Source organism: Haliaeetus leucocephalus, unplaced genomic scaffold (assembly GCF_000737465.1).
Source record: "Haliaeetus leucocephalus isolate CR32 unplaced genomic scaffold, Haliaeetus_leucocephalus-4.0 Scaffold295, whole genome shotgun sequence".
Lineage (NCBI taxonomy): Eukaryota > Metazoa > Chordata > Aves > Accipitriformes > Accipitridae > Haliaeetus > Haliaeetus leucocephalus.
This window is the reverse complement of record NW_010972731.1, coordinates 8,579,896-8,605,206: the sequence shown is the minus strand read 5'-3', so window position 1 is coordinate 8,605,206 and position 25,311 is coordinate 8,579,896. Positions and strand designations below refer to the sequence as shown.

General features: G+C 45.6%; 1 protein-coding gene across 26 annotated transcripts in view; it reads left to right on the top strand.

Annotated features, from left to right (window-relative positions):
• MSLN (mesothelin) overlaps window positions 1-25,311 on the top strand; it is a 37,248-nt gene that overhangs the window by 2,544 nt on the left and 9,393 nt on the right. For 6 of the 26 annotated variants that reach the window (XM_010570427.1, XM_010570441.1, XM_010570417.1 and 3 more), the window contains 18 exons: window positions 82-193; window positions 3,047-3,124; window positions 9,333-9,529; window positions 10,475-10,694; window positions 10,808-13,028; window positions 13,355-13,440; window positions 17,268-17,308; window positions 17,904-17,925; window positions 18,037-18,064; window positions 18,871-18,955; window positions 20,001-20,162; window positions 20,598-20,800; window positions 21,238-21,329; window positions 22,031-22,161; window positions 22,797-22,918; window positions 23,337-23,508; window positions 23,828-24,043; window positions 24,151-24,321. In XM_010570427.1, coding sequence (XP_010568729.1) covers window positions 13,398-13,440; window positions 17,268-17,308; window positions 17,904-17,925; window positions 18,037-18,064; window positions 18,871-18,955; window positions 20,001-20,162; window positions 20,598-20,800; window positions 21,238-21,329; window positions 22,031-22,161; window positions 22,797-22,918; window positions 23,337-23,508; window positions 23,828-24,043; window positions 24,151-24,321 — 1,488 coding nt within the window. In that variant the 5' untranslated portion in view covers window positions 82-193; window positions 3,047-3,124; window positions 9,333-9,529; ... (1 more) ...; window positions 10,808-13,028; window positions 13,355-13,397. Of the gene's footprint in view, window positions 1-81; window positions 194-3,046; window positions 3,125-9,332; window positions 9,530-10,474; window positions 10,695-10,807; window positions 13,029-13,354; window positions 13,441-14,092; window positions 14,212-17,267; window positions 18,065-18,870; window positions 18,956-19,231; window positions 19,303-20,000; window positions 20,163-20,597; window positions 20,801-21,237; window positions 21,330-22,030; window positions 22,162-22,796; window positions 22,919-23,336; window positions 23,509-23,827; window positions 24,044-24,150; window positions 24,322-25,311 lie in introns of those variants that run through there. The other 20 variants (XM_010570425.1, XM_010570431.1, XM_010570423.1 and 17 more) reach the window with 20 other exon arrangements.

The window sequence follows — 25,311 nt, the reverse complement described above, 5'->3', positions numbered from 1 at the left end:
GTGTTAACTGTTTTAGATTATTTGTTGAATTAAGAGACTATATCAGAGCCAATTCTAACTCTGGGAAATATCCCCCTGCAGTGCAAGTAGGACCCACAGACAGGACCAGCTCCAGGGAGACTAAATCAAGTCTGGACCTGCTCTAATCCTGCTTAGTGAAGTCAGCTCCAGCTACATGGATAGCTGAGTGAAGGTAGGAACCCATGACTGATATTTTGTTGACTGGAAACAAACTCTCTGATCACTCTTTATCCTTTGGGCTTTAGAGTTATTCTACTCCCTTGGCACTGTTACCTGTTGAATGTGATTGTTGGCTCAGGCAGGTTTTAATGTAGCTGTTATATATGTCGATTTTGTTGGAAGGTGAAAGGGACTTATAAGCAATGTTGAATCCTTTGACTCTGGGAAATAAGAGGACATTTTCAGAAAGGAACTGCATTTGTTTGGAGTTTTAAGGAAGCTGACCCATTGTTTCCAACCGTCTGCATGGCCTGGGTGGTGCCTGAGGCTGTCAATCTCTTAATTGGACTTCACAGAAGAGGCTCATGAATATTTCCATTTATATGAACAGAAAAACGTTTTGGAATATGTGGGACTTGCTCACAGCTTTCCAACAGTGACAAGCAAATTAAGTGACCTGGAAGATGTCTGTGCAATTCCTGCCTAGTGGTTCAGTGTTTGGTTTGAGCTAATAAAAAGAACAGCAAGGGAGTCAGAGCTCAGTCCTTCTGTCTTAGAAATCAAAAATGTGGCGGTCTCAGCTGAAACACTAGCTTTTAACTGCAGTGCTGCCATAACCCTAAGAGTCATGGTAAACTCACATTGCTTGATAGGAATCACAAAAGATGTTGGTCCCCAGCCATTCCAGATAGGTTTTGTTCATAGCAGGCAGCAATAAGGGCAGCTGCTGCTGGAACCAGGTTGCCCAGCTTTCACTAGAGAAGTTTTGGAGTTCATGTCTCAGCTTTAGTAGTACTGTCCTCAGTATCGTGTCTCTAACCAGCATGCTGGGTAATGAGGTCAGATTTACCTGTGGTAGAAAGAAGAGCAAAACCATCAATGTGTCTTGAAGTTCTGAATAAGCATTTAAATCAAAAGAGACTATTAAGGGAACATTTGCAGCATTGTCGTAAAAAAATTAAATATTTTAGTTACCTGTCCCTATCTAGCTTGCCCCTTGCAGGTCACCAGCTTGCCCCAAGCTGAGATCTCTCCTTACGAAGTTGTCTAATATTTACCAGAGCTCCTCTCTGCTTTTCAGCTCTGTTGCATGTAGACAGCTGCCATGACATTCAGAGTGCAGTGTGAGCTGTACAGTGAAGGCAGTTAATCATGGCATAGACCTTCTCCCAGTACAGTGACATGGGAGTCAGAGAATACCTGGGATACATTAGGACTGACCTGGCGAGCACACACATTAAACTGGCTCTGGTACCTGTTGACTGTGTTATAGGATCCACACTCAAGTATTGCCAGAATTGAGAGTGTATCTTCCAGGCTGCTCAGTGTTAAGAGTCAACTGTGCCATCTCTTTTGGGGTAGCAAGATCAGAAACTTTAAACTAAGAAGAAATACATGTAAAAGGGTTGTCCAAGGGCCATGTTTGCTGTTATATTAAGGCTGTGGCTGGCTGTGGGGAACAGTCACTGTGCAGTCTGCATTTTGCAGAACACAATGTTTCCAAATGGTGTTTGCCTAAAGTTAGCAAATAAAATGGCTGAAATGGCCAAATCCCACATCATAACTCCAGAGCCCATTGAATTTATTGATAAAGGTGAATTAATAAGACAACACTTGGGAAATATTTCAGATAGCTCTGTTACATGGTGATAGCCCATTACACATACAGGTAAGTGTTTCCTTTGCGTTGCTGGAGTTACAACAAAAGCATTTTGGATTTTGCATCTGTCAAAGTAGTATCTACATTACAGAATCCAGCCCTGGCCCTTAGTGCAGACATGTGGCCTGTGGGATCACAGGCTTGGGACTCAGGTGGTCTCTTCCCTGCTTTGCATTATCATGCTATAGCAAAGTTACTCTGCTGTGAAGGTGCTGCATGCTTGTGAAGCCACCTTTGGGTGTGGGAGAGCCGAGTGAGTTCCTGCCCTGCAAAGGCATCAGTGTTAGAAGGGTGTGACACAGAACACCCTGCCCAGAATTAAAAATCAATTGGTGACTCAAATCTCGATCAAATCCACTGAGAAGTCATTTCCCATTTTCAACAAGGATTGACTGAAGGTGGCCCTGAGTGGCCAATTTCTGAAAGCCCTCAGTTGCTCAGTTTTTTCTGAACTTGTCCAATCTGGGCTGTTTCCTAATTTTTGTGAGTTATTGGTCAATGTCTGATTTGCTAACTGTGACTTTTTCTTAGACTATGTTCTCAAGACACTTAGGGACTCTTGCCAAGCAATGTTTTATTCTAGGGATGGGGAAGGACTTTTTCTTGGCAAGTCAAAGGGCAATGTATTGTTAGATGTATAATGTAAGTATATAAAACTAGAGGATAAACAAGCACTACAGAAAGATTTACAGTACAGACTGAAGAATCATTATAGTAAGGAGGCTAAGTCAGCACTAATTAGAGACACTTTTTTTTTTTCACTAGCAGTTAAATCTTTTTGGCAATAGCTTTTGCAGACATTACTCAGTTTCCATGTCTAGGTTTAAATCAGCTTTAACAGTAACATCAGTCCATCCCACTTAGTTCCATATAAACTGTTGTTCTAGCATGAAGACAGCTATGGAGGCAGATATTTACTTTTATTCATTTGACAAGTCACCAGCAGATACTCATAAAGGAGGAGAGAACTTGCTGGATCATACAGGAGGGTCAGGAGCTGAGACACAGGAATGGTGGCCATGTGGTCATTTGTCTGGAGGGCTGTTGTGAAGGGTACACATTTCTGTCTATGAGAAAGAGTCACAATTCAAAATGTGTTTTTGTTCTGAATTGGAATGAAATCAGAAGTAAAGGAATACATGACTGAAAAAAACCCCAAACCCCTACCAGAAATGACTAACATTTGTCTTGAATATTTTCCAGTAGAGTTTCCACAAGAATGGATACTGTTTTGTGATATCTTCCAGCTTGGTTAAAACAGCTTCTTCCCCCGGCTTTCCCCAGGTGAGTGACTTAGCAGAGACCTCCAGTGGTGGCAGGAGAGACTCCCAGGAGAGAGCTGGTGGCTTACCAGGGCTGAGCTCCTGGTGCCCTCTGGTGCTTGCATGCTCCTTGTCGCAGCCTGGTCCCAGGGACGTGCTGGTGGATGGATGTCCTGAGCCCAAAAAGCAAGGAAAAGGTGCTGTGGAGGCAGCAGGGCTGCACACAGCTCCGCTGGCTTAGTGCAGTGACCCTTATGGGTGGGTACCTGGAGGGCTGATGGGTTGCAGGAGGCAGGAACAACAAGAACTGACCCTGCAGTGTTTTTGTTACTTTCCCCCTCCCCAGTTCTCTCTACAGCTCTGACCTTGCCATGTAATTTTTAACATGTTGCTTAATGTCCTATATTTCTCCTGCCTTTCCTGTCCTGGAAAATAAGGACACAGCCAGGCAAATTGCCTGCCTGTGGCTCCATGTGCTATTTTGAATATGATGTTCAGACAGGTTTATTGATTGTCCTGCTTGGTACAGATTTACTTTTCATCAGACACATACAGGCAGCAGGAAGGGGTTAAACCTTCCTTGTCTTACCCTATAGAGCAGGTCACTGCAAGGGGCAGGACAAGGCTGGATACTGTGAACTGAAGTAAATCCCTTGCAGGTGCTTGGCATAGCAAGGTGCTAAGTGGGTGGGGGGAGAAGGTACTTAAGAAGAGTGTTTAGGGCTGGTGGCCTTTGGCTGACGGGGGTTTAGAGAGAGTGAGAGATGGGTCTTAGTCATGCTAGAAATTGAGTTAGGCTTTCCAGTTCATGAGCTGGATCTCTGACTTTCATAATGTGGGCTCTGTCTTTTCCCGCCTCTTCTTTCTTAGGGCTGTTTATGATCTGTTACCCACTATAGGTGACTATGTGCACACAGATGCGTGTGTATATATATTTATATATAAAGGAGAGGGCAGGTTAGACTGCTCTGTTGCATCGCAAGGTGTCAGCCTTGCTGTAAGAAGCAACTGAGAACACACAGAGTTTCTTAGCTGACTATGCTTGACTCATACAGGAGACCATTTTCTTGAAGCTATAAAATACAGAGGGAGAGCTTCTTTGTGCTTGAGAATAAGGAGTGCTTGTCAATTACAGCTATATTTTGCTGCACTTCAGTGTATGGTATTGATGGCCAAGTTCTGACAATACTCACAACAGAGACAGAAGGGGCATGAGCATTGCTTGGTGCCCACAGCACCTCACCCTTTCTTGCCTGGCCCTCTGGAAGGTTAAGTGTGTGCTTTGGGAGGACCTGCTCAGCAAAAGGATGTGGGAGTTGTGAGAACGTGGCACAGCAGCTGATACCAGTAGCACTGATCCTGGAGTGCTAGGTGCCAAATACTTTTAATGCTGTGAGCACCATGGTACAGACAGAACTGATGGCTGAGGGGCCAGTGTTGTCATAGCCTGGTTCTTCCTGAGCAGCCTTTCAAGGCTGGGCTGGGTTTCTGGGAGCATGTGTCAGCTCTGAGCCTCCTCTTGCTGAAAACTGGTCTTCCAATAATGTAAGTGACCTTAAAACTGGTCTTGCTTCTTACTCCTGGTTGCTGATGTGTCAGGAGTGCCTCCAACAGGCATAGTAGCCTCAAGAGCCTGTCCTGATAGGTAGCTAAACGGGTAGGATTAGGGCATTGCTAAACAACAGTTCTGCTCTGTAGTGCAGCCAGTTGGTCACCAGCATAAACAGAAACTTTGTTGAGAGTGGAAAAGCAGACGTCAGAGTAATTACCTTTTTTTTTTAGCTTGGTTGGGCTTGTAATTCAGGACAGCATTTGAGTGTTAGATGTAGGTGGTTTTTGACTTTGTGCAACACAAACATTACAGAGGAGATTATGGAGGAGAGAAGGAGGTAGAAAGCAAACAAAATCTCTTGTGTAAGCCTCTGGGAAGGTGTAATGTGGTAGTTGGGTTTTACTTCCAGCTATAAACAGATATTTGATGCTATTTGGCCTTTTTATCCTGTCTTAATCATCTCCGCTGCCTTTGTATTAGTCTCCATGACACTTCCTTTAAAAGTGTGCAGAGAATAGCTTTGGGAGTGCCATGTGGCCAGAGCAGGGTTTGCTCTGGAGTTACTACAACAGGGAGTAAATCAGGATTGAGTTTTAGTCCTGAGGAGACTAAGGATTCAGCGTGTTTGATGGTAGGCAGGTCTCTCAGACCCTTGGCTTTCCTCTCTCCTCCTTTCCAACTTGCTCCTTTGCTTGAGGCTGCTTCTGTTAGTGTGGGCAGGTGAGGATAGACCGTCTTGCATGAGCTGTAAAATACAAACCTTCAGTGTCAGGTTCTGGTGACCCCACTGGCATTTGTAGGTGTGAGCGCAGTAACATCTTGAAGCCAATAATGTTTCCTTTCACATATTCCCTGCTGGTAACTGAATGCTTAAGCAAACAGAGGTGAGACAAGCTGCTTGTTGAATCAAATATTGTCTTGTTTATAAAAATCTCTCTAGCTGGCATTTGACAAGCACAGATAATGCCACACAGTCACGTAGCTGGATGTAGCCTGTGCACTTATGCATTCTTTTAAAGATCTATGCTGTGATAAGAATCAGTCCTGTCAATTTGAAATTATACTTGCATTGATAATAAATCTGAGGGTATGATTTTTGCTCAGTTGCTTTCTGAACCAATGGCTGCTTCTGGTATCTGCCACTCCTTGAGACAGAGCTGTGCAATTTAATTGCTTGTGTGGAGAGTCAGCTCCTTTTCTAGTCTGAACTATCCCTCTGGTCCTATGAATCCATTGGTTTGCAGAGAAAGGTGGCTGTGCAGCTGAAATGGGCCAAAATGCTCCATTCTGCAAACATCACAGTTGCCTATTCATGCTAAAGCTCTCTTCTTACTGACACTGACCACACCAGTATGTTCAAGAAGAAAACCTTATTTGTAGGTCACCTGCAAGATGAGGCTTTCAAAAAACGCATCTTCTGCCTTAACCCAGTATCTTTCAGGCTGCCAACCCATAACATTGCTCCAGGCAAAGTGGTTGTAGGACTGATCCACTCTTAAGCCAGGAGATATTCTGATGAATGCCTGGAGAGCTGTCCTGACTTTCCCTTCTGTGATTCTGCAGGTAGGCGACAGCGGTTTTGGTCCAGAGCAGCAGGAGCAAGGGCAGGACTGCTGTGCAGAGGAAGCAGTGAGCCATGGAGCGCAGTGCTAGTTGGTTCACTGCCACAGTTCTCCCATGTGGGCTTTTTTTTTTAGCAGTGTTTCCTTGTTTGCATTTTTGGAGAGATAAGAAGGGGAGAGGTTTCACACAGACTTGTTTTAGTTACTGAGGAGTCTTCCTTTGTGTGCCAAGTCCCCATAAGCCTGAGATCTGTACAGGGATGTCAAAAGGAAGAGCTAACTGTAAGTGATGACTGTATCATAACACCATTTTTGTGGGCTTGGAGCTGTTTATACCTTAGACCACAGGCTTTGTATTGTTTCTGTCTTTATCCCCTTCTGTCAGCAATAGGCACAACCCTTTGTAGGGGCTCATGCAGCTCACTTGACTCTAGCAGCAAGCCTGCCTGTTTCTTGCCCCACCAAAGAGAAAGGGTTTGCTCTAGGCTGACTTGACCTTCATGTCTCTCCCTTTCCTTCTGGTTCTCTCTCCAGTCTGCTTTGGAGATCCTTCTAAAAGTTGCTGTTGTGTCTGTCACCTTCTGACCTGTGGTCCAAAGGTAATTCAAGCAAAGGGTTGGACGCTGCAGCTGTGTCATGTTATGCTCCTCCAGCACTCTTTGATGTAGTCCACCTTGTCTGGGCATTTTGGTGTGGTTTTGTTCTGTAACCTCTTTTGTTGGTATCTACATAGGAGCTTCATTCTTGGATGCACTCACATAATGAAGGGATCTAGTGTGATGGACATGGATACAAAGAATGAATTTAGTTTCCCTTTTAGAGCTGTATGTCTCCAGATCCTCTTTTTATACCTGGATCATGTTGTCCCAGCAGGGCCCTGACAGATTTCTTCATGAGACAACTAATGAAGAGACAGAAAAATAACCTCAAGTTTTTGAAAGATACCTTCTTACTTCCAGTAGCCTCCTTTGCCTTTCTGTTCAGTTATGAGAGTTTGGTTTTCTTTGCTAGGTGCTGTGTGTTTGCTTTCAGCCTTCAGTATGCCTTTATATAATTTTCACAGCACCTGCAATGTTTTAGTCTTTTAACTGTCCCTTTTGGTTTCTCTTCAGCAAGCTTTCTTCTTTTGTGCTCTGTTGTTCCTGTTCTTAAACATCTCCTTCTGATTCTGGGTCATGCACTGTGTTTAGGGTTAATGAAAAGGAGTGCACTGGTGGGACTGTCTGGACCCAGTGAGTCACAATAGCCCTTGCAAGGTTACAGAGGAGCTCGGCTGTGGTCTGACTTACGCAAGTAAAAGCCTGAGCCCCATCCTGTAAGGGTGCTCTCCTGAGCTAATGGGAGACCTGACTTTCCTGGGAAAGCACAAAGCCCCTTTTGTTCTGGATGAAAACCACAGGGAAGTACAGTGACTTTGGGCTAAGCAGGGCGTGTGGTGTGTGTGGTGGAGAAGGGATCTGGAAGGATTTATTGTCTGTTGCCACACCTGACTTAACATGGCAGGAACACCTTGGCAATCAGTTGTACAATTTAGTGTTACTGAAGAACACTTGAGCCATACTTGATGCTACACATGCACAGTCAGGTTGGGTGAGAAGTCACTGACTCATTTTCCCATGGTACAAACCACATCTCAGACCTGTCCCGCTCCTGCCCACCTACTGCAGATTTCATTGCCTCTCCTCCTGCCCTAGCCTCTTGGTATGTGCATTAGAGATCATGATGCAGAATTGGGCTTCATTCCCCACTTGCTATCACTGGGAAATTCATGTATTTGGAGAAGAGGGGGAGGTGATGTGAAGGCATTGGATTTTTTTCAGTTTAGTGAAGGGGAAGCTTGTAGAGAGGGAGGAGTGTGAGAGGGAAAGGAGGCAGAGAGAGGTCTCCTGTGTAATTGTGTTGAGTTAGTGTCCTGGTTTCAGCTGGGATAGAGTTAATTGTCTTCCTAGTAGCTGGCATAGTGCTATGGTTTTGAGTTAGGTATGAGAAGAATGTTGATAACACTGATGTTTTCAGTTGTTGCTAAGTAATGTTTAGTCTAAAGTCAAGGATTTTTCAGCTTCTGATGCCCAGCCAACAAGAAGGCTGGAGGGGCACAAGAAGTTGGGAGGGGGGACAGCCAGGGCAGCTGACCCAAACTGGCCAACAGGGTATTCCATACCATGTGAGGTCATGTCCAGTATATAAACTGGGGGGAGTGGGGGTGGGGGGATCACTGCTTGGGAACTAACTGGGCGTCGGCTGGCAGGTGGTGAGCAGTTGCATTGTGCATCACTTGTGTATTCCAATCCTTTTATTATTACTATTGTCATTTTATTAGTGTTCTCATTATTAGTTTCTTCTTTTCTGTTCTATTAGACCGTTCTTATCTCAACCCACGAGTTTTACTTCTTTTCCCAATTTTCTCCCCCATCCCACTGGGTGGGGGGAAAGTGAGTGAGCAGCTGCGTGGTGCTTAGTTGCTGGCTGGGGTTAAACCACAACAGTTAGAAGTGGTTGTTATTACAGGCCAGCTCTAAAATCCCCCTCACAGGCCTATGCAAGGGCAGGCTGGCTACACCTCTGTCAGCCTAGGTATATACAATTGCACCATGGTATGAGGGGTGGACTGAGCAGTCTCAGAGACCCCTGTTCTTCTCGGATAAGAGAAGATCTCTAGTTGTCTCCCACTGAGAGCAAGTTTTACTAGCATTCTTGTTACATGCTTTGTGTTCCCATTTGACTGCAGCTGAGAAGCCCGATGCTGCAAAATTAGAAAAGTTCATAAAGAGTGGGGAGAGCAGTGCTTAGGAAGGTAACATGGTGCAGGTGGGACTAATGACAGGGAGCGCTTTGCTTCTGGGGAGGTGGTAGCTGAGAGTGTGCTAGGCTCTGTCCCCTGAAAGACTCATCTGCCCAGGTGTGGGCTGCAAATATCTCATTCTTGCTTAGTCACAGTTGCCACCTGGATCACTGCATGCTGTGAAGGATATTCAGATAATAGGAATAAAGCTCCTAGACCACATCCCTTCTGGTTAGCATGAAGGTTATTGCTGAATTATGGGCATAAAACCGGCTTTTCCAGAGTTGTGTCAGTTTGTGTGAGACTGACATTCTCCTCTCTTGCCATCCATCAGGGTGATCTTACCGTCCTCTGAAAACTGCACTGACATGCTAAGGAGTGCTGAGCCTCCTGTGGTAACGTGGCTGTGTCCCTGGCCTGGGACAGGATGGGATCTGGAAAGTGCAGGAAAACCTGCAACAGGCCCAATTGCTGTTCCCAGCTTTCAGTGCTACAAAATGGTGAATCTGGATGTGGCATCTTATCGAAAAGGTAAAAATCCTCTAGCTGGAGGCCTATTTTAGGGAGCTGTAACTCTCACTTGGCTTACTTGAGCAGATGCAATACCACAAATCAGCGCCAGCCTTATTCTATGTAATTAATTGGGAAGAGTGGCTGGAAAGCTGCCTGGCAGAAAAAGACCTGGGGGTGCTGGTTGACAGCTCATTGAATATGAGCCAGCAGTGTGCCCAGGTGGCCAAGAAGGCCAACGGCATCCTGGCCTGTATCAGAAACAGTGTGGCCAGCAGGAGCAGGGAAGTGATTGTTCCCCTGTACTCGGCACTGAGGCCGCACCTTGAGTGCTGTGTTCATTTTTGGGCCCCTCACTACAGGAAGGATATTGAGGTGCTGTAGTGTGTCCAGAGAAGGGCAACCAAGCTGGTGAGGGGCCTGGAGCATGAGTCTTATGAGGAGCGGCTGAGGGAGCTGGGGCTGTTTAGTCTGGAGAAAAGGAGGCTGAGGGGAGACCTTATCGCTCTCTACAACTACCTGAAAGGAGGTTATAGTGAGGTGGGTGCTGGTCTCTTCTGTCAGGTGGCTGGAGATAGGATGAGAGGAGATGTCCTCAAGTTGCACCAGGGAAGGTTCAGATTGGATATTAGGAAAAATTTCTTTACTGAAAGGGTTGTCAGGCATTGGAACAGGCTGCCCAGGGAAGTGGTTGAGTCACCATCCCTGGAGGTATTCAAAAAGCGCATAGACAAGGCACTTCAGGACATGGTTTAGTGGGCATGGTTGATGGTTGGACTCAGTGATCTTAAAGGTCTTTTCCAACCTAAATGATTCTATGATTATTAGAGCTTTGCTTTGCTATGAAGTGTGCAAAAATGTGTTAGTGGCTCACCTGTTGCTGTGTTGAAATCATTGCCTGTCTTCCCATCTTTGAGCTCCCCTGTCTGTCTTCATCTCCTCAACTGTATGCTCTTTGAATCAAAGACCTTCTTGTAGGTACCACACCTAGCACTCTTGGATCTGTGCTCATGGCTCATAGCTGGTAAAGGATGAACACAAATGGCAGGTACTGGATGCTTCTGCTCAGCCACCCTGTGGACAGATGTAAGAAAAGTACCGATCTGTTTACAGATGAAAGTTCCTCCTTGCCTTTGTGAGCTCTGGTTTCTCTCCCCATAATGGGGATGCTCTGCACACTCTTTAGGTATGCATGACTTCCTGGCTGACACAAGCAGAAAATCCTGACTCTCTGCTTGCCCCCTCCCCTGGTTTCCTCATCCACGGCTGAGGCTCAGTGTTGTTTCCTCTGCTTTTCAGATCTCTCCTGTTCTTGCGTTTCACATCCCGATGTCCTGGGGAAGAGCCGTAGGTCTGGCTGCAGATGGCAAACCCTTGCTGTGCCACATGCTCTTTGTTGCTTTCTTGGTTGACTCTTATATGGACCCGCAGTTTGTCCAGCAGCATGTCCAGGGCTCCCCAGCAACAACTTATGTGACCCTCTGTCATGGATAGTCTGCATGCAATGTCGAATTTCCAAAAGGTGCAAGATGCTGAAAGCTTTGGTATTTGAAACCTGATTGAAGGATCCTCATCCATCTCAAGGACACCTCATTTGGATATCTTGGAGAAGAGGCTTCTTGCTTTGAATTAGGAGTCTGTGAATCTATTTACAAAATGATGCATTTCAAGTTTATATAGATTTGGGTACCTTAGAATAGGTCTTGATGAGAGTCAGTTTCACACTGGGCATCCTATGCACTTCTGAGTCAGACAAACTACATTTATGAATCGACGTTGCACTAGTTCCAAAATCGGTGATAAACTTAAGTGAGGTAAGAAAACTGGGAGTGTGGAGAGGGCTGGGGTTTGGGTTACGTGGTGGTGGTGTGAGTCAACACTGGCTATTCTCGATGTTGCCACAAACATATGAGTTATAGGTGGGCATGCTGGGGCAAGCCTAAGCCTAGGACATAACGGATTTATGGAAAAACTTGTCTTGAAAAGTATTAAAGTGACGAAACAAAGATTTTTCAAATCTGAGGATGCAAAATTACTCTGCTGCATCCTGAGAAATTGAGAGAGTTACTGTGGGTACTCTCTTAGGGACTTGGGGGATCAGATCCAAGGGTCAGTGAAAAGAAGTCTGAAATGGTGGAATATAATTTAATATCCATTCCTTGTTAGAATCTGCAGCAGGTGTCATTTTTATTCTTGCAGAGTATGCTTGCCAAGTTTTTCTTGCTGAAGTGCTTACAGACTGACAGTTAGCTTGAGGAGAACACAAGTTCAGTCAAAATCAGGACATCCCCCTGACTGCTGATGCAGGGGTCTGGGGAGATCATGGGGAACAGTACCATGTGTGATTCAGCTGAAGGAGCAGGTTTGTCACCCATTCCTCAGCTCCTGCAGCATGCAGTTACTGCATAAAGACCCCTTAAAACTAAATGTGATCTCTTCAATAAGAACGTTGTTTAGTTTTTAAAATAGAGCAGCCTGCAGGAATTGGAAAGCCAGTAAAGTTATATCCTAGGGTCTTTGCAGCAAGGAAATAAATGAAGGTTTGTTGAGGGAAAGGCCACTTCTGGTGATAGGGAGACAGGGATCTCTAGGATTACAATTCTGCAGCCATTGGATAATAAAATTCCTGCTCAGTGGTCTTGTTGCTGTCATGCTTGTGAGTGCTAATGAGTTGCTACAGTGGGTGCTGATGCAAGAGCCCATATGGCACTTGGGTGCACATGCTGGGCACCTTGGCATGAGGCCAGCGTGCCATGAGCACCCCTGAGCACCTCAGCAAGGAAAGGTTCTTCAAGGAAATAAGACAGATGGCCATGCTATGGGATTTGCCTGCACCAGTCCTATCCTACTGTAGGGCTGCATTTTTTTATTTCAGCTATCCTGATTCATCTGCCCTGAGCAGAGAGCTCTGTTTCAGTTGATTGACCTCGCTGAGCCTGGAGCAGAGTTCTCAATTCAACATACCTGTGATCTGAAAATGACCTGGCTGGCCAGCAGAGGAGCTGCCATATATTTCTCTTTGGGGTTTCCCAGGTGGAGACGACTGAGGTAAGCAGAAATTTTAAGAAAAGGGCCAAACATTTCAAGTTCCACTGAAGCAAAATTTCCTGATGACAGACATTTCTTTAGTAACTGGAGGAAGGTGGTCCTAGAGTAGCTCAGTTCTGGGAGCACAGCTTTACTTTTGTTGCATCCTGTAAATGCCAAACACATCCTGTGCAGGGCAGGGAGGGAATGCACCTATTCACTGCTCTCATCCTGCTCGCTTCAGGCTCAGTGTTTCCTACTGTATCCTAGGAATGACAAGCTTAAACAAATAACACACGCTTATTTGTACTGCTAAACATTTATGTTCTCAAACACTTGTAGGTGTGTCCAGTGCTCCAAATTCATCCTGTAATTTCAGATGTAGTTTTGAGAAGCCAGAGACACACCCTGGTTTGCTCAGTGAAAAGCAGCCCTCTACAATTGATTGATCATAGCCCTGCACACTAAGAGCCCAGTGACTAGCGACTTGGAGGTAAGCACCACAGTTAACCCTCCAAGCAGGGTTGTGCACCTCTTAGCCTCCTCTGCCAGAGGGGAACCTGACTTCAGGGCATCGATAGCAGTGAATCTAGCTTAACTAACTCTGAATTCTCTGCATGCAACTCCGTGCTTTCCCACGCATGGTGGACCCTCAATAGTTTTTTTTGTGTGCTTTGGGTCTAGTTTCAGATAGGTTTTGTGAAGGGTATTGGCATGTGTAAGTTTGCTTGCGAGGCAGTCACCTTTTAATTTTCCTACTCTGAGTTTGGCTTTGCAGTTAAGTATTATTCATGTTTGATTTTTCTTGGCTGAAATAAGGTGATTCCTTGCACGTGTGGGCACTCTGAAGACCTTTGCCGAAATGTCGCCTTCAGTCCCAGGGCTGGGCTTCCTCCTTTTGGTTGGTGAGTATTACTGTGAGGGTGACGGGTGTCCCGGGAAGATTTTCCATACCAGCAGCTGTAGTTGAGATAATCCTCAAAAGGGGAAATTGTGCTGAAAATCCATTGAACATTACTTTGGTGGTTGCTCTAAATCCCCAGCCTTTAGTGATGCTTGTTTATTATTGTATCTGTGAGCCAAAATATCTTAGTTTTTGTAACAAACAGGGTGGAAAGACAAAATTGGAATTCATTCTCCTCCTGTTGTTGCAGAGCTGTCTGCTCACTGCTCCTTTTGTCGGAGGTGTCCAGGTGTCTCTGGGAAAGCACTTAAGAAGTAATCTTAGCTGAATCTGCCTCTATATTCCCCACTTTCCCTCTATCTGTTTTTTTGGTAGTAAGGGATTTCAGAGCAGGATCTTTGTTTCTTCCAGAAAGTGTCAGCACTTTATTCTTCCTTCCTCATGAGAGTTGATCTCATGTTTTCAGTGAATGTTGATGACAATAAAACATGAACTTGTAACATTACGAACAAGCTAATGAGCCACCAGCTGAGGAGCAGCTACGTCAGGGGACCATCGTTTTCTCTGCAGTATGCTTAGTTACCAGTACTAAAGGAAGGAAACCAAATAAACAGATAACTTTTAAAATTTTATTTATTTCTTTCATTAAGCAGTTGTTGCTGTTCAGAACTGACCAATGTATTATGGACCCCCTGATGAAAATGTGACTTTTCCAGTTTTCTATTAACATCCTGTGCAAGGAGGGATGTCTCTGTTCAGCAGAAGTACACAGGTTGCTTGTAAAAGTTAATGACTCTTAATGCAATTGCTTTTAAGTCTGGCAGGTCAGTGATTTTGGTGGTGTGTTCTCATGTTGGCCACTGGCTTAGTGTGCAGCCGTGGGAAATCATTCCATTTCTTTGGGCCATGCTTGCCCCCGTCCATCTACCCATCTTCTTCCGTAAATGCCCTAGGTAACTGGAGATGGAGGAAAGGCAGACTATCAGAAATGTGTTGAGCTTGTAGAGAATTTGCATCCAACAGCTTGCATGCACTGCCCTTTTGGGGATGGATCAAAGAGAGAAGAAAGAATACACAGGTTTCTGAGAGTCCATAAACAGGTTTCTGAAAGGGAAGGACGGGAGATCTAAGTGTAGTGGTGCCACACTCGGTGTGAACAGCCTTGTTGTAAAGAAGCAGTGGGGAGACAGGGCAGTGCTCAGCAACCTCGTGGCACAGAAGTGCTCTCATGGAGGAGGAGGGACTGTGGAGAGCAGTTGAACTGTGAACAGCACAGCGTAGGCGGGTGAAGGGGACAGCCTCTTCCATTGTGGAAGGCTTCACCACAGCCTGGTGTGCCTGTGCACTAACAAAGCATGGGAGTGATAGGAATGTTTAGAAGGGTATTGCTCCCAGAGTGATGCGCACATATCTTAGGTGGTTCATGACATGAGCTGAGTCCGTAGCCTTTGTTGTGATGTTGTGAGATGAAGGATTTATTGTCATACAATGAGGATTTTTGTGATAGTAGGTTGGGGTCCTCTCTGATCTTGGAGAGTGAGAAGCCACCCTTCCTCTTCCTCCTCCTTCCTGTGTGGGTGTTTCTGAACACTGCTCTTTCGAGTCAATGGAACGATTTGCATGCTTAAAGTTAAACATATGCATAAGAGCTTTGACGAAAGCACTGCATTTGCCCAGCTATGGGTATGTTTCCTTTGCCTGTTACTTAGTGACAGTTCTCTGTTAATTAAATGATTAAAAAAGGTGTAGCAGCTAGTAATCAAAAAAGCTGTTATACTAATTAGGGACTCATGCATCCCTACAAGCTATTTTATAGTCCCCTTCCTAATGCAGGTCATTGGGCTCATGAACACGTCCACGTCCAGGAAAGCTGCTGCATTCCTCTTCCCCCTCTTCCTCCCTTTCACAGTTCAGTGATAAGGGTCTCCCGTCATGTTGATTTCTGTGCCCAAATATTACTGTGGGTTTGATTGACACTGCCCTGGGCCAGCTTAGCCCAGTCCATTAGCCATATAGTGTGGAGGAACCACAGGAGATTGCTTCTGTGTTTTGGTTTTGGGGCTCAGCTCCTCCACATTACTCCCATGAGTCACTTCTGACCAAATATTTGTAGATAACACCAATCCTGACATGCTTCCCCCAGGGGGGTATGAAGGCTGGGAGTTACTGATGCTTTAGAGCCATGGAGCAAGTGTGATGAACCTGAGCTCTGCCACACCTCCATGTGTTTGCTGGGAACTATTCAACTGGCCCTGGGCTAGCTGGTCTGTGGGTCCAGGAGATGAGTCATGGGTGGGGATGATCTCTGTAGCCACTTCAGCATCCTCTCAGCTGTAGTGCCTGATGCAAAGTCACTAACGCTGGTGCTGTTCTCCTTGCTGAGAGCTAATGGCCAAACTTTCGGCCCTGAGTTACTCCTTGAACAAATGAACAAGGCTTGCAGAGAAGCGGCAGTACTCTGGGCTTGCTGTGGTCTGCCATGCACCAAGCTGGGTCAAAGGATGTAGCTAAAGACGTGGGAGGACAATGGTGCAAACTGGCTGTGCTGTGTGGCGTGGTGGTGGGCAAATGCGGTGAGGGGTGGATGTGGCAGAGAGCTCTGCAGCGCCCTGGTGCCTCACTGTGGGCTGAGACCAGGCACAGCTGCACCAGGAGATGGATGAAGGTGACAGTGCTGACCAACTGAGTCCCAAGCGTGCCCTTAGAGAAACACACTGACAAAACCAACTGTGCAGTGATTCAGTGCTAGCAAATTGTGATAGCCTGCCAGGATAACTTCAGAAGCCTCTAACTATTGCCTTCTCCCTCTCCCTGCATCTCATTTCATGTAGCGTTTGTTGTATTGACTTGTTCTGTCCTGTCAGAAACCAGGGGGAAGTCTCTACCTTCCCCTTTTTTCTGTACACAGAGAATGCTGAGCTTGGCAGGCTCCTAATCTGAAGTAAATAATACTAATGCCGGGGAGATTTGAGTTTGGTTGTTACTGGTTTCCTAAGCTTGCATTTCACCACTTTTCCAGCTTCATGGCATTGGGAGGGGAGATGTAAGCTGGCATCAGGAACAATGTAAAAGTTGGGATACAAGGAACAGGCAAGTGGAGGGCTTGTACAGACTGGCCAAGAGCTAGCAGTGACAGGTTGACTTCTTTCAGTAAATCCCTGTCAACCACTAGGGCAGGACTGGCATGAGGGTTGTCATACACTGGCATTACCTGTGTTCTGTGCAGTTCTGCAGCATAGGGTGATTTTAATCCAGTTGAGGACTTAGCAGGAAAAATGTATGAAATACAACACAGGCTTGGCTACAGCTGACATGTTGATGCAGATGCTGTAAGGAACAAGTAGAAGCTGCAAAGTTAAAAGCAACCTGGAAGTATAAGCACAGTGAGCCTGGCCTCCCAGGCTGATTGCTGACCATGGGCTGGCCATGGTGTGCAAGGGATACTGGGCAAGGAAGTCTTGGAGAGAAGGACTGTCCTCAGAGTGTTGTTTCTGCCCTTTCCCTGCCTTTTCCTCTTTGGGGACAGAGGTGCATGCAATCCCTCACGTCATCTAAGACACCGCATTTCTGTCCTCTGCCAGACTGCCTCGGGGTAGATAGAGGAGTACCTCATGTCTGCTTACCCAGTCAACTGTCACAAAGTCAAAGAGAACACAGCAGAAAGGTCTGATAGAAATGATTCTGTGAAATACTGTGTCAGGAATGAGGAATAAAATAATGTAGTGAGATGAGTGATGTTCAGGTTCTGTTAAGCCAGACAGGGGCTGGACTGTGGGAATGAGCTTTGTCCTGGATTTGCTGCTAAAATCACGACACGTTGTCTTCCAGGTTGGCAGGTAGCTGCTGCAGCTTCTCCTGGGACGTATCTGGTAAGGCAAACTCACGTGTTTAAAATATGGGTTATCCATGTCTTTACTTGCAAAGAGTGTGTGGGTTGGTGGTCAGTGTGGGCCCCTTCCTGATAGCAGTGCATTGATGGGAATCAATTGCTACAAGCCAGATCCAGTGCATTGAGCATGGAGGTGGATGCTAAGTGCCCTTCCCCTTCCTGTCTCCCAAGGTGTCAGGGGAGTGGGGATGGCTTCTCCAGGTCTTTGCAGGGCTTCAGTGAAAGCACATCAGCAGACAGTTCAATGAAGGTGACACCCATCAACCACACTCAAATCATCAGGAGAACAGTCCATCCCATTGGCTCTCACGTGTGAGTGATGGGAGGATTTGCATAACCCTGAACTTTCCAGCTGTTTGAAGTACCAGGCCAGTACTGATACGATTTTACAGATGGCAGCTACCTAACATGGCAAGATGGGAGCTCTGGATCTGGGCACTTATGTGTTTTCAGGCCATATCCAAGTACAAATGGTTGCAGCTAACATGCTTGTCTGTGTGCAATGATCACAAATAATGTTGTGCTACCATTGTAACTGCATGATAAGATTATCTCTTTTCTCTCTCCTGGCGCAGTGCTCCAGCTCCCCTGTCAATGGTGAGTTTCTGACCAAGTAATCTCCATAAGGAAGATTCAGACATGGTTCTGTATAAATATTCTTATCACAGTTCCTTTATCTTTGTGTCTCTCTCTTTTTTGGGGAATCAGAACCTGCTGTGTGTGCTTCAGTGAAAAGGTATGTGAACCATCAGCAAATTAACTTGGCAGCTTTTTCCTTGTGAGCAGTACTGGTTTGTTGGGGATGTCACTTCATGTAGCAGGAAGCCTCTGAAACCAGGTGTAGCATCTTTTTCCCCACAAAGTCCCAGGGTTGCCTGTGGGCAGGGAGAGCTCTAGTTGTGCTCATTAAAACAGTGAAGGAAGAATGCCTTCCTGGGGCTCTGTGTCTGTGCAGGACAAAGAAAGGCAGGGCAAGTCCCTGGTGTGTCAGCCAGCCTGATGCAGTGGAGATTTACTGCTCCAAGAACCTTGGCGTTGGTGCTGAGCTTAGCTTGGCTAGTGGTGGGAGCCTAAGACTCAAGCAGGTCTGCTTCAAGCCTTCATTGAACTTGATTTCTACCTAAGGGTCAACAATTTGCAAGTACCCTCTCCTTGCTCCCGAATGGTGCTGGCAAATAATTCTCATTGTCCATGTTATGTGTTTGTTCTTCTGTATTTGTTGTGTGGGCTGTGCCTAGTTGTTATGGCTGCCTGGCATTGCTTCTGCTCCTTAATGTGTAGGCTGGACCCTTTACATGAGAGTAGCTAATAGCTGTCCCTGCTGCAGATGAACAAAACTTCAATGAACAAAAGCATGTGGTCAAGGACATTCAACTGCCTTTCACTGACTGCCTGGACTCAGGGCTCAGGCAGCTGTGCTCCATGCCTGTGTCTGCAGACATATTGCTGGTGGAGTGCCAGCTCCCAGCCAGTTCTGCCCTCAGCTGCTGCAGGTCTGGGGCAACCAGCATGGAGGTGATGTCTTTGCTTTTTTCCCACCAGTGTCAGCCAAGAGATGCTTCTTGAGGTAGCCCGTGGCCAAGCCTCCCCCTGCAGCCTCACTTTTGGTCAATATGCCTGTGCACAGGTAATGGTAGTCCCCTTCTTTTCATGGACTAGTGTGTTTTGTTTTCCTTGACAATAGTGTCATTTCTATCGTAAAAGCTGTCCCACTGTCAGCTGTGAATGGAGTGGCCAAAGCCTTGTGCACGCTTGGGGTCTGGGTTGTCAAGGTTTCCCTCACAAGACTGAGAGATGGGATGGGATCAAACACACAGGGACCATCCAGAGCACTGAGCTGTGGGTGTCACCTTCCCAGGCAACGTGTGCTCAGTGTCATGAGGCTCAGGAGTGGCTACACCTCCATGGAGGCCTTTCTGGGGCTGTCTGTGGAAGTGGGGGATGCTGTCTTTTCCAAAACTCTCAAGTGAGAAGGTGGGACAAAGGAGATTTCCAAAACAAATTGGTTCTTAGAAACTGGCATCATAGCGTTGAAACAGATCTCTGCATGAGAGTAACCCTGGTCCATCGGGGTAAGCCACAATAAAAAGTGGTTGCAGTGTGGAAAAATGTCATCTGGAATATTTCAGGTTTACTTCCTTTCCTGCTGTTGTCATTATCTCTAAGTTGCTGTGCTGCCAGTAATTGCAATTGAATTGACAATGATTTGTATTTTCCCATAAATGTTTCTAACAAAAAGATGTCATTTCTTCAAATATTTGTTGGTGGGTTTTTTGTTTGGGTTTTTTCACTGAAAAATGTTTCTGGAATGAGAAAGTTCCCTATGGAAGTTCCCACTTTGATCAAATGGCCTTTTTTTTTTTTTTTTTTTTTTGGTGGAAAACATTTTGAATAAAGTTTTTTAAAGTGACCCTTTGCTTGGGGGGAGCACAGATTAGGTAACAGAAGGATCCAGCATTTGGAACTGGGTAAGTTTAGAGTTGCTTCAGGTCAGTGTAAGTTGGACTTTCTTCTGACTCTTCTGACAACAGGTTTCGTCACCTTACAGTACTGAATACTCACATGTAGGTGAGCTAGTAAAGCAGACCTGAAGGAGATTGCATACTGCAGCATCTCTAAATATGACACCCCTTTTATTATCTCTATATGGATTTCCCTTTTTTTTTTTTCAGAGTGCTTGGCTCCAGGACCTTCAGGATAATTTCCTCATATCCTTATATTCTTGCCTTACCCCTAAACCTGCCAGTGCTATGGATCCAGAATACTCCATTCTGTTCTTTTCCAAATATGATGCCAAGAAGCTTGTAGCTGCTCTGACTATGTTCAGCCAGCGGGTGGGTCTCACATATTCAACTATTTGTTCACCTGTAACATTAATGCCAGTTGAAGGCTTTAATTAACATTACCTTATTTTTTACCTTAACATTACTTTATTTTAAAAAGGGCACCATTCCGATCTCCGCCAACATAGCAGAGTTCTGTGCTGTTAAAAATAGCTAGGAAGACAAAAATAACCATGAGTTCATGTAGGTTAGCTCTTGCTAATTGCAGTGGCAACGCAGACATGGGGTTCCAATGTGAATTACAGGCTGACTGTACTTGAGTTGCATAAATATTGCTGTGGTGGAAGAGTCGCTATCCAGAGAGGGGATTATTGCTAGGGGTGATTCTGTTCATAATGTTCAGATTCATATGGATTTATGTTCATGTTTGTTTAGAAGTTCATACTCACTTGAATTCCTGTGTTTCTTCTTGTCTCTTGCCTTCAGTTTTCTCATGGGCCTCTTTCTCTCGAGTGGAACATGATCTTCATTAATGGTCTATGGGAGAAGATGTTGCAAGTACCTGATATTGACAGCCCACCCATTTTGTCTCAGTGGGTCCATGAGGGGCTTCAAGCATTCCTGGTCGAGCCCAAGGTCTTTGCTTGCCTCCATGACAAAAACGTGTTGTGTGAGACATTTCAGATGATGTAAGTGCTGAACACAAACATTGTTTCAGTCCCGTGGTGCTGAGATAGGAAAGGGGCCCTTACTCCAGCCTCCCAAAACAAGGGGCTAAACCCTGTAAGCGTTGTGAACTGATGGAGGCCCAGGCAGGGTTTCTAAGAAGCGTTCTCCAAGGCTTTGTAACGCACCTCCTGACCCTGTAACTGGTCCTCTGCATCAGTCCATGTGTGTGTAATGACCCTGATAACACTGTGTTTCCAAAGCAGTATTGCAGGATTGGTAGTGCAGCCCCCAGATGATTGTGGGGGCTGTTGTGAAGGAAAGTCACATTGGCAGCTTTGAAAAGGGATGTGATTGGTAACATCGGTCTTCAAGTAACAGCTGTTTCTGTGAGAATCCAACCCTGCCAGGTTTGACTTCATCTGTGTTTGAGATGTCTGCCTTTCTTACCTGTCTTTAGAGTCGCTGCCCTGAATGGCGTATATTCTGACCTTCCAGTGGAGGAACAGAGGAATCTTTATGCTGGGATCAAATACTATCTCATCCAGGATGGTAAATGACTTGATTTTCTTTAAGAAACAACAGAATGCTTTAAGCCACTGATGTATGCTATGACATCAGCTGCAATCTGTTACAGGGTGGAGGCTTCACAGATTTTTTTGTGAATTTATATTGTCTCTTCAATGGAAATAGGCTGGGAATATGACAGTAATAAGTGGTATCAGGAATCGTTTCCCTGCCTGAAGGCTGCTTTAATCCAGGATTTTTATGAATCAGCACAGTCAGTCCTATGCTGATGTACATCCTTTGAAAATGGCACTTACCGCTTTTGTTGTGAAAGAGCGGTGCAGGGTTTGGTTCTGAGCGCTAAAGAATTCAGCTCAGAAATTAGCTCGGAAAGGGGACCCAGGTAAGACATTCCTCTGTCTTCAGGCAGTAGCTTGCATGCAAAAATTTAATGTCCTGCAAAAAGTTTTTGGCAGATTTGAGGGGAGGAAGAAAGACACTGGTGATTAAATATTTTGAGGGCTGTGAAAGAATGAGGCATCTATCCTGTCCCATGTGCATTTGTAATCTGAATGCACAAATGTGGATTTTGAGCATGATATGTGATCAGAGGCACTTAGGGAGCTCTCTGTTGACTGAGTTCTTCGATAGACTGAAGCCTGTTCTGCATTTAAAAATCTGCAGTCTCCACTGATTTTCTGATACAGTGCAAGTCTGTAGTTTTATGGTGTCTGCCTGTTTTGCAGGATCAAACCAGAAATGCTACAGTGCAGCTGTTCCAGGTCTTAATTCCACTGCTTGGTTTGAAAATTATCTTGGATCCTTTTTGGAGCATGCTACTGTTGGAGACCTGCAGCTTTTTGGTGATGAACCAACAGTAAGTGCAGGCTCATTGTGGTGATGAAGGACCTGCAGTGTGCAAAATACTGTGTGCCTGGGAGGTTGTGTTCCTGCCTGACCAAAATTCACGGAGATGCTGCTAGTGGGAACATTTCTCTTGTTTACTTATGATGCACAGTCACTTCAGTTCTTATCCCTGCACCCCCCTCCCCCCCATCATGATTTCTTGTGGTAGGAGGCACTTGCTCAGAAGTTGGTTTCACATAGGTAATTCTGCAGAAAGCAAACTGGAGTCAGTAAGAGGAGTAAACCTGAATTTTAATTCAAGACTGGACCGATGTCTGGGCCTGCTTTAGTGAATGACTGTACCAGGCCTGCACATGTGAGTGGTGCTGTAGAGACAGGGCCATGTCCTTTACCAGCTCTCCCACCTTTGTGCCTTACAGCAGTCATAGAGAGGCTTACATGCCCTTGGAGTGCAAAGATAAATAAAACAAGGTCCCATTGTATTACCTGAAAACAAAAAATAAATTTCCTCACAACTTTAAAGTCAGGTGAAAAAACCCTTATTGCTTGATGTGAGGTTTGTTCAAACTGTCCCAAGTGACTGCCAGGATTAAAGTATCCATCTAAATTATTATTATTTTTTTTCCCCCTCGTCAACACCCTCAGCTTCAAAAATTTGCCAGGGATCCAGTCAATATACAGATGATCAGCAACCTCACCTTGCTCCGGGAGACAGCTGTGTACTATACCTCACTTCTGACCTCTGGGCCTGGTTTCTCCTTATCAAGGTACAGGACCTGACCTGACTTCCTACCTGACTTATGGTTTAGCATGGTACTGTGACTTAGCAAAAGTTTGCTGAGTGGTGAGTCTGATGGCAGCTTCCATGAAACCTTTAAAGCATTTTTCTGTTCCTCATATCATTACATTGTGCTTGATCTTGGGGAGGGCCAGACCATAAGTTCCAAGTCTTGGGCAATGACTGTCATGCACTGTTGGTCATTAGTTGGTGGCTGGCACTGCATCTTGCATGTTTTTTTGTAGTTTTGCATGACACTGCAGTGCTCTTTATAAACAGGATCATCAGCATTGTCAGAGCTAAAATGAATCAGGGGAAATATGCACTGGAAAAGAGCATCCTTTGGAAAAAGAGGAAAGATCTGTCTGTCGTCCTGGCAACCTCTCCTCCTTGTCTCCCACCTGCAGCCTCCCAGACAGATTTGTTTGCTACCTGAGCCCCTCAGCAGTGAGCAACCTGAGCAGAGACGATGCTTTGAGCTTGGCCCAGAGGATCAGTGAGAACTGCCCATTGAACCTGAAACACAGAGGAATAACTAGAGAGAGAGCTCCCTCCTCCCTGACAACAGAGGAACTGCAGGTAATCTCCTGTCCAGCCCCACGACTCAGTTCAGTTTTTCATTCACCTAGACAAAATTTGTGAGGGTTGAGGATTCAACTCTCATCCCTCCTCTTGTGTACACTCCTGTAGGTCATCTTGCTTTTTTTATTGTGGTGTCTGGGTGGTGTTTCATAATCTGAAAATTCTCAGTGGGTGGAGGCAGCCCATCAACAGGCTTCATCACACACATTTGAGGCAGAAAGTCCAGTGATTTAAGACGTCCAAAGGCTGTAGGATCCAATAAACTCACCTCATTGCTCCTCTGACTTTCTTTTCTGTCTGTGTGGGACCTTTTCAGGTTGCATCCTCTTTGGTGAGAAAGTTTGAGCGTTTCCCTCCTGCAATCCTGCGTGCATTGGGCCAGGCTGCAGTTGGGCTGTCCATATCCGACATTGAAAACAGCATCAGTGATAAAGACCTTGAAGCATCTATTCCTGCCCTGGGTGAAGTTCGTGGCTGGAACACTGAGCAGTCCAGCACTATTATCAACAAACTGCTCAGCTCTGGCTATCAGGTACAAAGGATAAGGTCCACAAATGCACCTCACACCTGGTAGAGCTAGCTGCTAGCAAATGATGTTTGGCCTTTCACGTACTCGTGCCTGCATGCTTTACCTTTCAGATCCGGGATGGACAGAGCCTGGCGAAGCTAGGGAGCTTGGTAGCTGGCATCAACAGCAGCACGCTTCGAAGTCTGTCTCCAGAAGTGTTCTTGGAAGCCATTAAGTTGCCTGAGTTTGTTCAGCAAATGGTGACCCTGCCCTCTGTTCTGAAAATGATATTTGTGGAAAAGGTGAAGTTGTTTTTCTCTTCAGGCGTCATAAATTAGCAAAGCTTCAATGACTCACAGCTCAGAACACTGGTTACCTGGGGCCAGGCATTTACACACACCTGCACACCCAGACAGCATTCCCTTGGGGGTGTTTGTCATTGCTAAACAGAGTGTGCAGCAGGACAAGCATCTCGAGTCCCTATCACTGTGCCTGTGTAGATGTCCTTGGCTGCCAGCCAGCGTGTCCTGCCAAGCCTCTTGGGGATGTGGGCAGAAGAGACAGTTGTTTTATGGGGTGGTCCTAGAAACTACTCTCCACTGACCTGAAAAGATGCTCTCGGAGAAAGGATATTGTCATGGTTTGGAGTAAGAACGTGTGAGAAGTGAAGGAAGCTTAGAAAGTCTCTTTTAGGGTAGACTGATCCTTCAGCAATGCACTATTTCATTCCCCCATGTGATTGTGTAGGATTTGGACACCTCTTTGCCTTTTTTCATGCCATGACTTTAGCCTTCAAGTTGGATGTGTAGCATTCAAGTTTGTTGTTATTCATCCTCCCTCCGGTAGGAAAGACTCTGACCTGTATTTGGCACCAGAGGCCCTGCCTGTAGCATGTCCTGGGGCGATGGGGTGCCCTGCAGGGTTCTGTGTGAAGCTTAGGGAAATAACATCTCGTTCACCACAGGATAGTTCTGCAATGTGCCTTTGGCATGTTGAGACATTGTTTCTGTTGGCAGAGCAGAAAGACATGTCCCTCCTTTCTGGCCGGCTAAACATTTTTAGGGCATAAAGTCAGGAGGTGGGAAACTGATAAGAGGCAGAATCTTTCCATTTCATCAGGACCCCAGGTATTAGTTCCAAGCAGCTCTCCTAGTCTGATGAATATGTCAAACAGGAAATATTTCATAGTGTTATGACTCTGAGAAATGCCCAGATGATCATCAGGGGAATTTGCCTGGCTTCTTTCCAGTTTGTCATTTCTTCTCCAGCAATTGTTTTATTTTAGCCACAGT